At 41.4% G+C, this 14752-nt stretch overlaps 1 protein-coding gene across 1 annotated transcript; it reads right to left on the bottom strand.

Moving 5' to 3' along the window:
• Positions 1–9144: 9144 nt before the first annotated feature.
• On the bottom strand, positions 9145–10272 carry socs4 (suppressor of cytokine signaling 4). Its single transcript, XM_017721617.1, has one exon. It carries the CDS (start codon positions 10255–10257, stop codon positions 9145–9147), a length of 1113 nt encoding a protein of 370 aa, XP_017577106.1. The 5' UTR covers positions 10258–10272.
• Positions 10273–14752: the final 4480 nt, after the last annotated feature.

Raw genomic sequence — 14752 nt, 5'->3', positions numbered from 1 at the left:
GCTCAACCATCTCTAGGGTTTACAGAGAACGGTCCGAAAAAGAGGAAATATCCAGTGAGCGGTCAGTTGTGTGGACGAAAATGCCATGTTGATGTGAGAGGTCAGAGGAGAATGGGCAGTTCCAGATGATAGAAAGGCAACAGGAACTCAAATAACCAACCAAAATCTCTGAGGAACGTTTCCAACACCTTGTTGAAAGTGTGGCATGAAGAATTAAGACAGTTCTGAAGACAAAAGGGGGTCCAACCTTTTACTAGCAATAATAAAGTGGCTGGTGAGTGTAGAACCATGTAGAGCACATTCCCCATCAATCTGAAGAAACTTTTTCATGATGCAAAGAACCCTTCAATCGTGTAAAGGGTTCTTAGAGTGCTCCCGGTCGTCATTACCAAAGAACCCTTGAAGAACCGTCTTGTTTAAGTGTGTGTCTCTTAGAGCGAAATGGCTCATTTACTTCTTTACTGTAAGAATGATAGGAATTGAAAGCTCATCGCTTATGAGTTTTTCTGTCACAAATTTAGTTAAAATAAATTTCTTTAAATGCAAATTCTGTTCATAATTGTGCAAATGAAGGAGGCCTAAAGTGCACACTAGCCTTAGCTAATTAATATGCTGCTATGTGAAAAGACAGAGATTAAGCCTGGACTAAATTTCCGAATGCTGTGTCCAGTCCAGTCCCTGTCTCCCTGTCTTTATAGCCTCAAATCATGCTGAGCAAACTCTAACAGACTTACTGACGGGGTTCCTGACACTGTCTGACACACTGTTATCTACAAACATGGACTGAAGTATGTTCACATTGATAAAAACATCAGTAGCAGCTGTAAGTGTCCGTACTTTAGTCCATGTTTGTAGATAACTGTGTTGTACAGTGTCAGAAACCACGTAATCAGGTCTGTTAGAGATTATTGAACAACTCCACAAGGTATGAGGCGAGCGTCTGGTGCAAATGCCAACAGAACAGCCGCTTTTATTATGCACTGTAATACTTCCATTGGCCTCTCCTAAGAGACTGGTTTGGATAAACATGGATTGACTGTGGGCGATTTTCCTGTTAAAGGACCCAAATTTTGGAAAAACAAATATTCTTAGCTTTTTCTTGTTAATGGGTCATCCTACAGAAACATCCGCTTTTCTGTCTGTCCATAGGAGTCACTGGTGTTACATATAAGAAAGGAAACACCAGAGACGTTTTTAATGATCAGTGCATTGCAACGCTGTCAATCATGGAACCTCCACTAAAATATGGAATTTAATCCATTTGTGCTCTATTTTTCCACAATGACCTCAGAATAAAGTCGGTCACACCAGTGACGTCCGCTAAAAGCTTCATATGAGATCATGAGCTGAATGAGAAGATCTCTGAGAGCTGAGAGACGCAGTGGACTCACCATGAGCTTTTCTTCATAGATCCTCAGACAACAGGTCAAAGGAGGTCGAGTGACGTCATCGGTGTGACTTTTTATCCCAAAATAAGAGGTTTTTGTTACGAGGTAACACCAGTGACACGACTCCTGGGGAACTTACATTAGATATTTTATAATATTTATTTGGAATTCGTTTTCCTTGTCATTCAAATCATATATTTCATAATCATTTAGAGATTATTGCAGTTAAAACTGTAGAAAAACATGTTTTTTACCTCAAAATAAGGCCTCAGCCTTCACACGTGGCTGTGAGGACGAGCTCCTCTGTGGTGCTTGGAATTCTACCTCTCGCCCTCCACTCCATGCCGTCTATATCCCCTCCTCTACATGGAAGAAACTTTAATTTGGTGTTTTTCTGCTAAATGCACATTTACATTATTTAATTTTTCTAGTTATTCCATTAGATTTTTCTATTTATTCCATTTTGCATTAACATATTGGCGTTAAATCCAGCAAATAAACAGTAACTGTGCATTAAAATCTGCAGAAGTGCGAACTGTGTGGAATCTAAGCTGTGAATCAACTTGATTCAAATCGGCATTTTTGTGATGTCACAAAAACAGTACAATTACAAATATCTGCCCATTAAAGGGCCAGTCATAACTCATTTTACACAACTTTATCCTTCAGCATTAAACAAGCTGAATGCCTTATGTAAAGCACTTTGAGCTGCACTTCAGTTTATGAGAGGTGCTGTATTAATAAAGTTTCCACACAGTTCGCACTTCTGCAGATTTTAATGCACAGTTACTGTTTATTTGCTGGATTTAACGTACAGTTTCTATTTATTTGTTTGTTTTTTTTGCCAATATGTTAATGCAAAATGGAATAAATAGAAAAATCTAATGGAATAACTAGAAAAAGAGGTGATCAGCTTGTTTGAATGAGCCACAATGCAGGACATCCACTCAGAACAGAGCTAATTTACATGCATCAGTCTTAAAGTCACAGTAACGAAAACGCCTTACGATAAAAATAAAAACAACAACAGTAATAATAACAATAGTAAACTTTATTAATACAGCACCTCTCATAAACTGAAGTGCAAAGTGCTTTACATAAGGCATTCAGCTTGTTTAATGCTGAAGGATAAAGTTGTGTAAAATGAGTTATGACTGGCCCTTTAAGTAGCATCCTTGACCTCTCTGGATGCCTTTCTAGCCCCCCCCACCCCCAAGCCTACAGGCCTACACCACAATATTAGCATATAACCTGACCAGTGAAACATGAATATTTAATATTGGTGGGTTTTGTGGATCAATGGTTATGGCTCCTGGCCAGAATCAGGTTCCTCGTGTGAACATGAATCAGCCATGATCCACAGAAACTGCTTACACTGCTGTTTTTTGAAGGCTAAGTTCTCAAATGGCGACAATCGGCAGGGGTTTACACTGGACAGCTGGACACAAACATCAGCGTATATTATTTCTTGCAGTGATTTTGCTTGATGTCTTAACATCTCCATAATACCAGTGAACCAGTTCAACATCCAGCTCTTCTCTTACTGCCCTGTTGAGGCTCCACAGCTGAATCAGATCAGTAGGTAATAATAAAATAATCCTCCTCTACAGTAAAATAAAGCTCTGCTGATCCTTCAACTCAGTTTAACAGTAAATGGTCTCAAACGCTGGAGTTAATGTAGAACTGCTGATTCACCCTTTAACCCTGAAGATCAGCGCAGACGGCTGGTCACCATAGCAACACAGACAACAGTCTCGCCCAGCTAGTAGCTACGAAACGGCAAAGAGAGAGATTTAAGACGGACATCGATAATTTGGAGATGAATGGACTTAGTGTTTATAATCAGTCCAGCTGGTTTCCTGATACGTTTAATCTGCAACGAGAAACTGACAAACACTGAATAATTGCTGAGGTTAAGTCTGATTCTTGGTTGAGAATCTCGGTACAGGTTCAATTAAAGGTGGAATAGGTAAATTAGAACAAGAAGCTGGCGAATCAGAAGCGACTTCAGCCTCATAAAAAGTTGAACCCAGAGACATTTTACGAAAAACTGCTCTACTTCTAAGGAAAAGTTTCCTGCTGGAGATGCGAGAAAAGCAGCTATAGCTGAGCTGAAGATTAAAGCAGAGCAGAGCAGGTCTATATAGTTTTTAGTCTATACTACGACATCAGCACATACTGAGACATATTTACAGCCACGATGGTGAAACGTTACTTCAATAAAATGTGCTTTAAATTTGGCTCCAGAGGTGGTTCGATTTTTGTTGAAAGGACAAAGCAGCTCTTCTTAAGATTTGGGCGCCGACCTCCAGCCTAACAATTTCACATGGTACACTGTAAGTAACTTCGTTGGATGTAGGGTCTAAGTCTAGTTCTTAAGGCCTACAGCCAATTCACGTCTTATTCTCTGAAACATCTGCACCAAACAATCAAGAGCTGTAGAATGGCGATTACCTGGATCAGGTGGGCTCGAAGCTGCTACAGAAAAAAAAAACAGCTTTGTTTTGGGGGATCTTGAAACTAAGAAACTGTGTTAACGGCCAACTTCATCAACTTTTACCGCATTTCTGCTAAACTGTGAAGATGTAAGTGGTCTGGTGTGAAATGAGCCAGTCTAGAAAAGCCAAGACTTGATCACAGTGGTGGAGCCGGACGTCCAGCTCTAAAACCTCCTTCACAGAAAGTTAGTACATGAAATGTTTATAAAAATGCTTATAAGAGGCTGTTTTGTGTTAGTTTTGTGGTAGATTATTAAAGATTTCAACGTAAAGCATATGTTATGTAGTAAATAATAGCTTTATCTGAACATGAGCTCGCATGTTTTTTATTGCTTCTAGCTTATCGAAGTAATGAAGTTGTATTAGCAGTCATGTAGAACAGCTGGAGTACCTAAAACCCAACATAGCAAAACTGAGAGTCAGGGTCTTGAAATATGAAGCATTTAAAACTTGTTTTACTATTTCAATTCTGAGGCAGAAATGATGCAGTAGAAATCAAATTCACTCAGGCGTATCAAGCCGGTTGGTAAGTATAGGAGGAATTTATTGAGAATGATGGGCTTACAGTAGATGATTATTGAGAAATTATAAGGTACTGTCTTTAAAGGAGATGTATTGAGAGTGATGAGAGTACAGTAGGCTATTATATCGCAAAGAATTAGCAAGCAGTTGGTTTTACCCTTTACCAAGGCTGCCATCTGGTGGTAGAACATGATAAATATGACAATGCATTAGTCCTTTTTCATCATGATGACCAGTTTGGTTTGTGTGTACACAGAAAGGATAAGATTAAACATCTTACATTGAGACAACATCACCTTTTATACAGGGTAAGTGCAAAAGTGCTAAAGGCAACATGTAAATCAGGAAGGCTACAGATATGACTGGATATCACTGGTGCATAATGAAGGGTCCTGTTTCTGAGATATCTGAGAAAAAAGGCAAAACTGCACATTTAATCAAATAAAAGGAGCGGAAGACGTCCCCAGAGTGGCCGTTTAGAGAGACGACGCACTCACCGTCCACTTCATCGAGCCACGTTTCTACTAAAGTAGGTGTTCATGCAGTATCGAAGCTCAGCTGTGAGCCATAAAACCTTGCACGTGTGTCTTTTTGGTTTGGTTAAAAGTCTAATTGACATAAGTTCTCATTTTTTACAAACGTGGTCCGTCAGCCGAGACTTGTTTGCTTCTTTTATTTAGCACTACAACTCTAACATTACAGCTGCTAGTCTAAACGGTCGTTCTAACACTAGGAAATGAGCTCAAAATAAGAAACCACAGTTGATTTCTGCAAATTCTTCATTTTATTTCTAAATTAAAAAAAAAAAAAAACTGATAACTTTTACTTTAATGATATTTGCATGAAAATGTTTGCCTTCACTAATGCTGAAGAGCTACTTTTACGTAAAACAGCAGTTTGGTGCTTGCATTTCAGTTTAAATGGTAATAATGCATTAAAATGATCCTCTGTCCTTTGTTAAAACTCTTCGAAACATATGAACGTAAAGGTTTGGGTACCGTAGCTCTACTACAGCATAGTTTCTGAATTTAACATATCGGGGGAGAAAATAAAGCCTAAAATGTGAGCTGTGCAAAAGTTATGGCACCTTTTAGATTTGATGTCTTATTTTCTTTCCAGTTTGTTAGACTAAAACTCTTTCAATGTCTCTGGATAAAAATCTGCAAATTAATGGAAATTATGCCCGACAATTAGCAGGACAATGGCATTTGTTAAGCTGTAGAGGACCTGTTGACTTATTTTCACTGTGAAAAATCAACGAAACCTAATCGACCAGGGTGCACAAACTTTCCATTTGAGTGTTCATTTTATTTTATTTTGATGTCGAATCTCGTGCCAAGGTACTTTTGTGAGCGGTGGGTGGAAGAAAGACTCTAAGAAAGACTCACAGTTAGTAAAATCTCTTTTTGCATGCCTGACTTTACTAAAATATTGACCGAAAGAAAGATTGCGCCAGTGATGGGAAAATTGAAATAAATAACGTGAATGCAATATTGACTTGTTTTATCCTCAGTGTGACACTGAAACTGAAGTGGCTGCATTAGAAAAACTCTGATTCCAGTAATGCTGGTGGTCGTGTGGTCAGACTGTTTTATACTTGAACTACATGTCAACATTTGAACCCTGTTGACCATCACAACGGTAGAATGACCCGAGTAACGGAAGCTTGTACTCCACCTATTAGTATGAGCTGCAGGCCTAAACCATCACACATTCGCCTCAAACTGTGGGGGGTTCAGTGTCTCTAATAGATTTGATGATGTGGTTTCTGACACTGTGTGACTCACTGTTAGAAGTGAAGGTTCTGTGTGTTCTAAGGTCCGATTATGGAGCTTAAATCAGGTTCTCCAGGTGAAAAGTTGGTATTTGTTCCTTTTCATAACCGAATGTTTTAAAACAGAGCAGTAGAGTAAAAGCCTGGAGGCGAGGCGAGGCATGGTGTGTGGAGTCAGTACAGCTTAGAACAGATCATCTCAGTGGATTATGGTTCAGTTATGTTCCCTGACTCAAGGTGCTGAGATGGAGCCTTGAGGGTTCCACCCCAGTGACAAGAGGGGTCCTGCCCCAGTGATGGTTTAGTACCTTTATTTCCGAGTGAAAGACGCACTGGTATCTATAAACATGACTAAAGTACAAGCTTCTCATACTGTTTTAGCCAGAATGATGTCCTTTAGTCCATGTTTACAGGTAACAGTGAGTCCAATATCACACAAATCAGTCTGTTAGAGATACTGAACGACTCCACAACGTTTGAGGCGAGTGTGTGAGGATCTAAGCAAGCGTTTAGCACAGTGCTAACTTTCAGAGCTGAGAAGAATAGCTTTACGTACACTGAAGTGAAAGTATTGTTACTTCAGAGAAATAATGACTGCAGGAAAAGTGAAGCACTTTAAAACAACATGAGTAGAAGTACTAAAGTAGCAGCTCAAAATATACTTAAGTGCTGAGTAACTTATAGCAATGCAGTGGAACTTCTCAATCCACCCAGCATCTATCAGTATAAAATAATGCGTGCAGGGGTTAGTTTGGAGTGTGTTGCCTCGAGGCAACATTGTGCAACACTGAAAATAAATAATGTAGAGCCGTGTTCTCTGAAGTGGTGAGACCTGGCTTGTGATTGGCTGAATCCATTCCACTGTCGCACAATGTTGCTTCTAGGCAACAAACACATTTCTGCACATTCTCATAACAAAAAATGATACTGAATGTTAAAAAAAGAGGTTTAAATGTGCCCACTAAGAGATAGTCTGACCAAGTACAGGCTTTTTATTGATTTACTCAAGCTCTTCCTTTCTTGTCAACCCTATCATTGCCTTTAAATATGTATAATGTTATTGTAAAGTGAGGAAAATGAGTTTGTTGCCTTGAGGCAACATCGTGTAATAGAGGGTTAAGAATATAAAACAGAAAAATTGGAGCTCATACTATAGACCCCTGCTAGCTTAGCTTCAGACACCAACATGTCTTGGCTGATCGGCTGTATTTGGGATAAGTGGGGAGAAAATTGTAAATATTAGGCTAGCCGTTGCGTTAAGGCCACTCAGAACGCTCCATATCTACCACCTAATAATGTGCAACTCAGTTATACAGGGCAGAGTGGGGCACGAGATAACTCAGGGTAAAATATAACATGGATATTTTTACATTGTTGCTTTTGATTGTATGAATCACAGCATTCAGGGCTGAATTCTTTAATCTCCCTTTTGGTGGCTGTAATATAGCACTGCATGTAAACAGCTGACAGTGAGAGCCAGCCAGGCTAAAGTGCAGCCTCCACACGGGGGGGTTAGTTTAACACACTGTAACTCAGCCTACCAAAGTAAACAATCTGAGACCTGCATATCCCATACACACTCAACACAGCTCATCTTTTTTATGTACAGATTAATGAAAAACGTACTCATGTCCATTAAATGTATCTAAGTTTTATCACACTGATATTTGCTGTTCTACTTTTTGGCTAAAAATAAATTCTTTTCACTAATCGCATTCATGTTGATCACTACGTCTCGGTTGGTTTAAATGACAGGATTAGACTGAAATAACTGTGATTTGTGTTACAACTCTCCCCTCCACAGCCTATGGTTGCCGTGTCAACGTGGTAAGCCTTGACCACAGCTTAATAAGGCACCATCTCATTCCCAAGCCTAACTAAGTCATGGCAATGAGTTAAATGTCTCATTCCTATGCCTTACTAAGTTGTGACCACAAATTAGGGTCTCGTTTCCACGCATTAATACGGTGTGGTCAGGCATTATTTGTATTCCTACTTAATGTCACCAGCAGGGCTCGGTAGGGATTTGTGGATGCTGATTCTATATTTATATATATAAAAGATACAGTTGTGTGCAAAAGTTTCTCAAATTATGTGTCTTGTTAATATTCTACTTTTTTAATCCCACAACCGGGGAAATTCCCCCTCGGCATTTAACCCATCCATGAAGTGAAACACCACACACACACTAGGGGGCAGTGAGCACACTTGCCCGGAGCGGTGGGCAGCCCTATCCACGGCACCCGGGGAGCAGTTGGGGGTTAGGTGTCTTGCTCAAGGACACCTCAGTCATGGACTGTCGGCTCTGGGGATCGAACCGGCGACCTTCCGGTCACAGGGCCAGTTCCCTAACTTTCAGCCCACGACTGCCCCCAAATGCTGTTTATTCACTGAATTAAACATTTTGGAAAAAAAAAAAAAAAAAAAAAGCATAAAACGTGGCCTGTGCAAAAGCTTATTCTTCTTCCAATATGTGAAATTTTGCAAATAAATTTAAGTTGTGCTCTGAAATTTGCAGAAAATGCCATGTTACATATTATTTTCATACTTATTTTCACTTAGAAAATCAACGAAAGCATGCAAAGGTTTGGGTTCCCCTGGTTAAATCACACTTTCTGTTGATTTTCGAGTTCCTCTGAGCTTCCTCAGCAGAGAGCACACTTCTGCACATTTTAGAGCAAAATTACATTCATTTGCTGAAATTTGCACAACGGAGAAACTTTAAAACGTAAAATGTGGCCTGTGCAAAAGTTATGGCCCAATTTATATTTAATGTTTTTTCCTCCAGTATGTTAAACTCAGCCAATAAAGAGAAACTGTGCAGCTGTAGAATGTGCTAAAACTTATTTCCCCTTATAAAATCAACAAAACACTGTGGTCAAACTTTTGCATACGACTCTGCTTAAAAATAAGGCCCAAATCCTTTCAGGTTGCGTGGCGCCCTGGTCAGTTTGGTGCTTTGTCAAACGGCACAAGCCCCGTCGCATCTGAAGTGGTACTGTCTGAGATAGTCCCTGAGTGCCTGAGGCAGCGGCAGAGCGTTTATACCCTGGTAGGTGGTACAACTGCAGATTAGGGCGCGACACAAGTGCTGCAGTGAAAAGGGGAAGTTCCTGGGCAGCGGACGGGACAGGAGGGGCTCGAAGAAGAGGCACGCGGCCGGGTCGCTGTAGTGCTTCAGCAGCCCCGTCACGCTGGCGTCCCTGTACATGCAGGGGTCCCGGCCGTCGAAGCTGAAGCGCTTTCCGCTCTGCTCTATTCGGGCGTGCAGGGAGCGGCTGTAGCGCCTGAAGCTGACTGAGAACAGATACTCGTCCTGGGCGGAGTCCCTCAGCAGGAAAGTCCCCTCAGGCTGACCTTCGAGAAGCTGCTCGGCCTCGAAGCGGTCCAGCACGCCCCAGTAGCATGAGCTGTTGTTGATCTGGAGCAGGTCAGGCACCAGGATGTAGTCGGTGTGGTCGCAGCATTGAGGCGTACCATTAGTAAAAGACGGGTCCCAGTCGTCCAGGCTGGAAGCTCCGGAGGAACTGACCTCATCCCAGGAGATAAAAGCAGGAGGAGCGGCCTCTATGGCTACTGATGCATTGCTCTGATGCTTCTTGATCAGATGCCAGCACTGGGCGAGCTCAGATTTGGGCGAAAAAGGGCACTTATCTTCTAAAAGCTCAGAGACGTGGATCTTCCGCTTGGACCAGAGCAGCACTGAGAACGGTCTTGAGGAGCCAGACTGGTGGTGATGGTGATGATGATGGTAGTGGTGATGGTGGCTGCGTATCGGAAGGCACTGTCCAACCGCATCCTGGAACTTCTGTCTCAAAGACCTACGTGACAAGGCCTTTCTGCTGCCATCCATATCTGCGTCTCCTAAAGCTGAACAGCTGCACTTTCTGTCCCGCCGCCGGCGGGGGCACGAGGCCGAGCGGGCGCTCTGGTGGTCCTCCAGACCCTCGCCTTCCTCCGCTCTCACAGACGCCTCACGGGTGGAGCGGGAGCGCTTCTTAATGCTGCGGATGTAGCTGTCCACGCTCCAGCTGCGCAGGGTTTTGGGACGAGTGTCCAGCTTCTTCTCCGACATCGCTGCAGGTCCACTGAGGCTGCTGAGTGGAATTAGAGAAGAAATTAGCCGGAAGTGAGGAAACTGTGCAAAGTTCTAACAGACTGAAAGTACTAGATACTGCATTATTTATGGGTTATAATCAAAACTATAACATTTGTAAACATAATGAATGCAAAATAAACTGTGAAGCTACAGTTTTAACACCTGTTGGAAAGTCTCGAAACACTTGAAACCAATATGTTGAAGATACATTATTAAAGTATGAAGTTCTAATGAATTCAACACCCATTTTTAATAAGATTAATAATCAGAATGAAGTTCTAGTAAAATGAAATTTGAACTCAATTAAATTCCAGAACAGACATGGTATGATATTAATACCCCAAATGACAGTTTAACAAACCCAATATTCAGAATAAAGTTCTAATAAGATTAATAATCAGAATAAAGTTTTAATGATATTAGTACCATTATGAGGTTATAATAATAATAGTAATATTCAGAATAAAGTTCTAATAAGATTTACACCCAGAATGAAGTTCTAATTCCATTCAAATCCAGAACAGACCTGCTATTATATTAATATCCAGAATGCCAATTCAACCTATTATTTAGAATGAAGTTCTAATAACATTGATGGCCTGAAGGGAAATGTAATAATTTATACTTAACATCCAGAAAAACTCATATCTGAAAAACATGATACAGTTTTGAGGTACAGATCATATCAGGTAATGATTATAAATAAACATTTGCAGTATATTATGCACCACCCCCCTTCCCCCCACTCCCCCCCCCCCCCCCCCCCCCCCCCCCCCCCCAAAAACGGACCTTTATTAAATAAAGTCTCTAAAATATTTCCTGGTCCGTTGCTTATAGTTTCAATCTACACCCTATAAGTTATTAGTGAATAAAACAATACAAATTATTAATACGACAACTTTGGGACGGTAGTGTAATAGCAGGAATTCAGACATGGATAAAACACACGTGGTATCATACATTTTTATCGTTTTCTTGCTTTTGGTAAGAATTTTGTTTGTATATTCTAAAACGATGTATTTGGAAATTCAGTGCATCGCTTTTCCAGTGTGGTATGACCGTGATATTGCGATGATTACGTGCTTAATAATGATATGATAGCCTTAATGACTATTTGCAGGCGCCGCTGGGAGGATTTAAACGCTCTCAGTCTTGCAGAGCTGAACTCCAGTCAGCCGCTGAAGAAATTCCCGATTTGAGAAATCTTATTTACCAACAGCAGGACGGACCGTAAACAAATAAACAGAAAACAGCATCAAATCTCTGGCTTGAAACCTTCGCTCAGGTCCTGACTGAAGCAACTTTAGAAAGAACCTCATTTAAGGTCACAGCAGATTAAACAGAACAGAGCTAGAACGTTAAGTGTGTTAAGTGTGTTAAGTGTGTTAAGTGTGTTAAGTGTGTTAAGCGTGTTAAGTGATTAATGATTAAAATGTTGGTATTTAAGCTTTAATTCATTGGCACATGTAACAAATTCAATGCATTTCAAAGTCAACGCATGTATCGCTTCATTTAGACTGCAACTGCATCCCTGTTAGCACAGAAAAGCTAAAAGCTTTTACACCATTACAACATCTCTTTAATCGGAAACGTGAAAAAGTCTTACCTTCCGCTAAATCATGGAGTGGAGACGGAGTTTTGCGCCGTTATGCGATGAATTTTCCCATTTTCCCTATGGCTCTGAGTGAGTGAGTGAGTGAGTGTGTGGTGTCCGGTGCAGTGTGAGCTGAGAGTGAACTGAGCAGAGTGTGTGTGTGTGTGTGTGTGTGTGTGTGTGCGTCTAAGTGTCCCGCCTTTAAAGCGCTCTCATGTTCAGTCCCTCAGAGACTCCCTGCCCTTCACTGAGAGAGAGAGAGGACACTCACATCTGTCCGACAGCACCAGTGCTGAAGGTTACAGAGGAACACATTACAGTGATGTTACTTTTTCCCATAACAAAGTAATGTAGCACTTTACACTTTAAATCCCTGTAATCATATCACAGGTGTGGCCAAATTACATACAGTGGGATGCAGAAGTGTGAGAGCGCTGGTGAAAATGCTTCTGCTTTGCGTCCCGTTCTGATTAAACTCTTTAACATTCCAGGTTTATTTCATACAAAGGCTTATTACTCAGTAAGCACAGGGACTTCAATCCAAGCGAATGGAGCTATTCTGATGTTACAGAAGTGTGCACAGAATGGCTTATTAAGGGGTTAATAACAAAGGTTTGCATTAGAAATGATAAGTTTAAAAGTTAAAAGTAGAATCCTTGAATTTCAGATTTTCTTAGTATCTAGTGAAGTGCCCCCCCCTTACTTTAGTGATGGTGTGCACTGAAGCTGGATGGACGCAAGTGTGCAAACGCCTCTGAGCAGTGGATCCAATCCACCCAGGACTCGTCTGAACGCGAGCTCCACTGGAAGAGATCAGGCTGAAAACAATCTGACCTTTCTGTGCAAAGACCTCACCACGGTCAGCTTCACACATTGGCTGCAGTTTTAATAGTGACCCAGACACAGTCCAGAATTTCTAATATCGCTTATTCATTTTACTCTCACAGCTGTTCTTTTCATACGGAGCCCTGCTGGTGACGTCCTGTACAAATAAAAATAATGTGTGGCCACGCCTTATTAATGCATGGGAACGAGATCATGGCTTACTAAATCGTGGTCATGCATTAGGATCTCATTCCCACATCTTACTAAGTTGTGGCCACGACTTAATGATCTCATTCCCATGCCTTACTAAGTCATGGTCATGCATTAGGATCTCATTCGAACACCTTAGTAATTTGTGGCCAAGACTTAATTATCTCATTTCCATGCCTTACTAAGTTGTGGCCACGCATTAGGATCTTGTTCCCACACTTTACTAAGTTGTGGCCACAACTTAATTACCTCATTCCCATGCCATACTAAGTCACTGCCACGCATTATTTTTTTCTGTATTTATCATTTTTCATGCATTTTTATTGTTTATTAAGTCATGGCCACCACTTGGTAAGCATGGAAAGGAGATCCTAATGTGTAGCTACAACTTAATTTTCTCATTCCCATGCCTTAGTAAGTCATGGCCACGTCAATTTATTTATTTATTTATTTTTCACAAATTATTATTATTATGAAGTCTCGTTCCCATGCCTTGCTAAATGGTGGCCGCGCATTAGGATCTTGTTCCCACATGGTAATAAGGCGGGGCCACACATTATCTTTTATGTGTTTATTATTTTTTCACATATTATTATTATTTTTAAGATGACTTAATTGTCTTGTTCCCATGCCTTAATACCACTAAGCCGTGGTCACGTATTATTTTTATTGTTTTATTTTTATACAGCATGTCACCAGCAGGGCTCCGTATTTCCACAGGTTGTTTATTTCCAGGTTTAATTGAAAAAAAATCCCACAGGCCTCGGGTTCGTTTATTTTTTATTTGTGAAGTGAATCGAATTTAGGAAACAAGATGGGACACAGTCCTAGGTCAGCGCATAGTAATGCCCCGTTCCGAAGGTCTCACAGCTCATAAAGACTTTTGAAGCCAGCCAGGAGTCTTCCTGCTCTTGTGTTAGGAATATTTCTCCCCTCTTCCTCGCGGGAATGCTTCTAATAAAGACTGTCTTGCATGCACAGCAGGTTTCAGGCCCAGCCGCAGACTGTCAGTGATGTCAGGGGCCTGTGAGGAGCGTTCCACAATCTTCCGTTTGTATTTCTTGTAGTAGCCTTGCTCGTTGGCGAGTTTAAGGACGTTGTCCTTTTGTGTAAGCCAGCCTCTTTTCAGCACTAGTTTCTTGGCCTACTGTGTCACATCTGCTTACAGAATTCACTGATATTTAGTGGAATCCATTCATTCATCTACTTGTGCAATGTTTCCTGAGCCACTGGCTGCAACATAACCTTATGTTGGGTATTCACGGGCAGTTGTGCGCTGAAAGTTAGGGATCTGGCCCTGTGACTGGAAGGTCGCCGGTTTGATCCCCAGAGCTGACAGTCCATGACTGAGGTGTCCTTGAGCAAGACACCTAACCCCCAACTGCTCCCTGGGCGCTGCGGATAGGGCTGCCCACCACTCCGGGCAAGTGTACACACTGCCCTCTAGTGTGTGTGTATTCACTAGTGTGTATGTAGTGTTTCACTTCCCGGATGGGTTAAATGCGGAGGTGGGATTAAAAAAGTATCACTTAACTTTAAACATTATAGCCCCACCCTGATTTAATAGTTGGCACAGTGTTCTTTTCATCACATGCTGCCCCTTCTTTTCTCTAAACACAGCTTTGGTGATGGTGGCCAAAGAGCTCCGTTTCTACTTTACTTTTACATCAGTCCACTGCACTGCACTAGATTAAGATTAAGCGAGCCTTATTAGTCCCACAATGGGGAAATTTCACCCATCCGTGCACACTAGGGGGCAGTGAGCACACTTGCCTATCCGCAGCACCTGGGGAGCAGTTGGGGGTTAGGTGACTTGCTCAAGGACGCCTCAGTTGCATACTG

This window comes from Pygocentrus nattereri, chromosome 10, assembly GCF_015220715.1.
Source record: "Pygocentrus nattereri isolate fPygNat1 chromosome 10, fPygNat1.pri, whole genome shotgun sequence".
Classification (NCBI taxonomy): Eukaryota; Metazoa; Chordata; class Actinopteri; order Characiformes; family Serrasalmidae; genus Pygocentrus; species Pygocentrus nattereri.
Note: the sequence above shows the minus strand (reverse complement) of the source record. Positions and strands in the feature narration are given on the sequence as shown.

Coding starts and splice junctions, on each gene's coding strand:
- socs4 (XM_017721617.1), bottom strand. CDS start 10,257: ATGTCGGAGAAGAAGCTGGACACTCGTCCCAAAACCCTGCGCAGCTGG.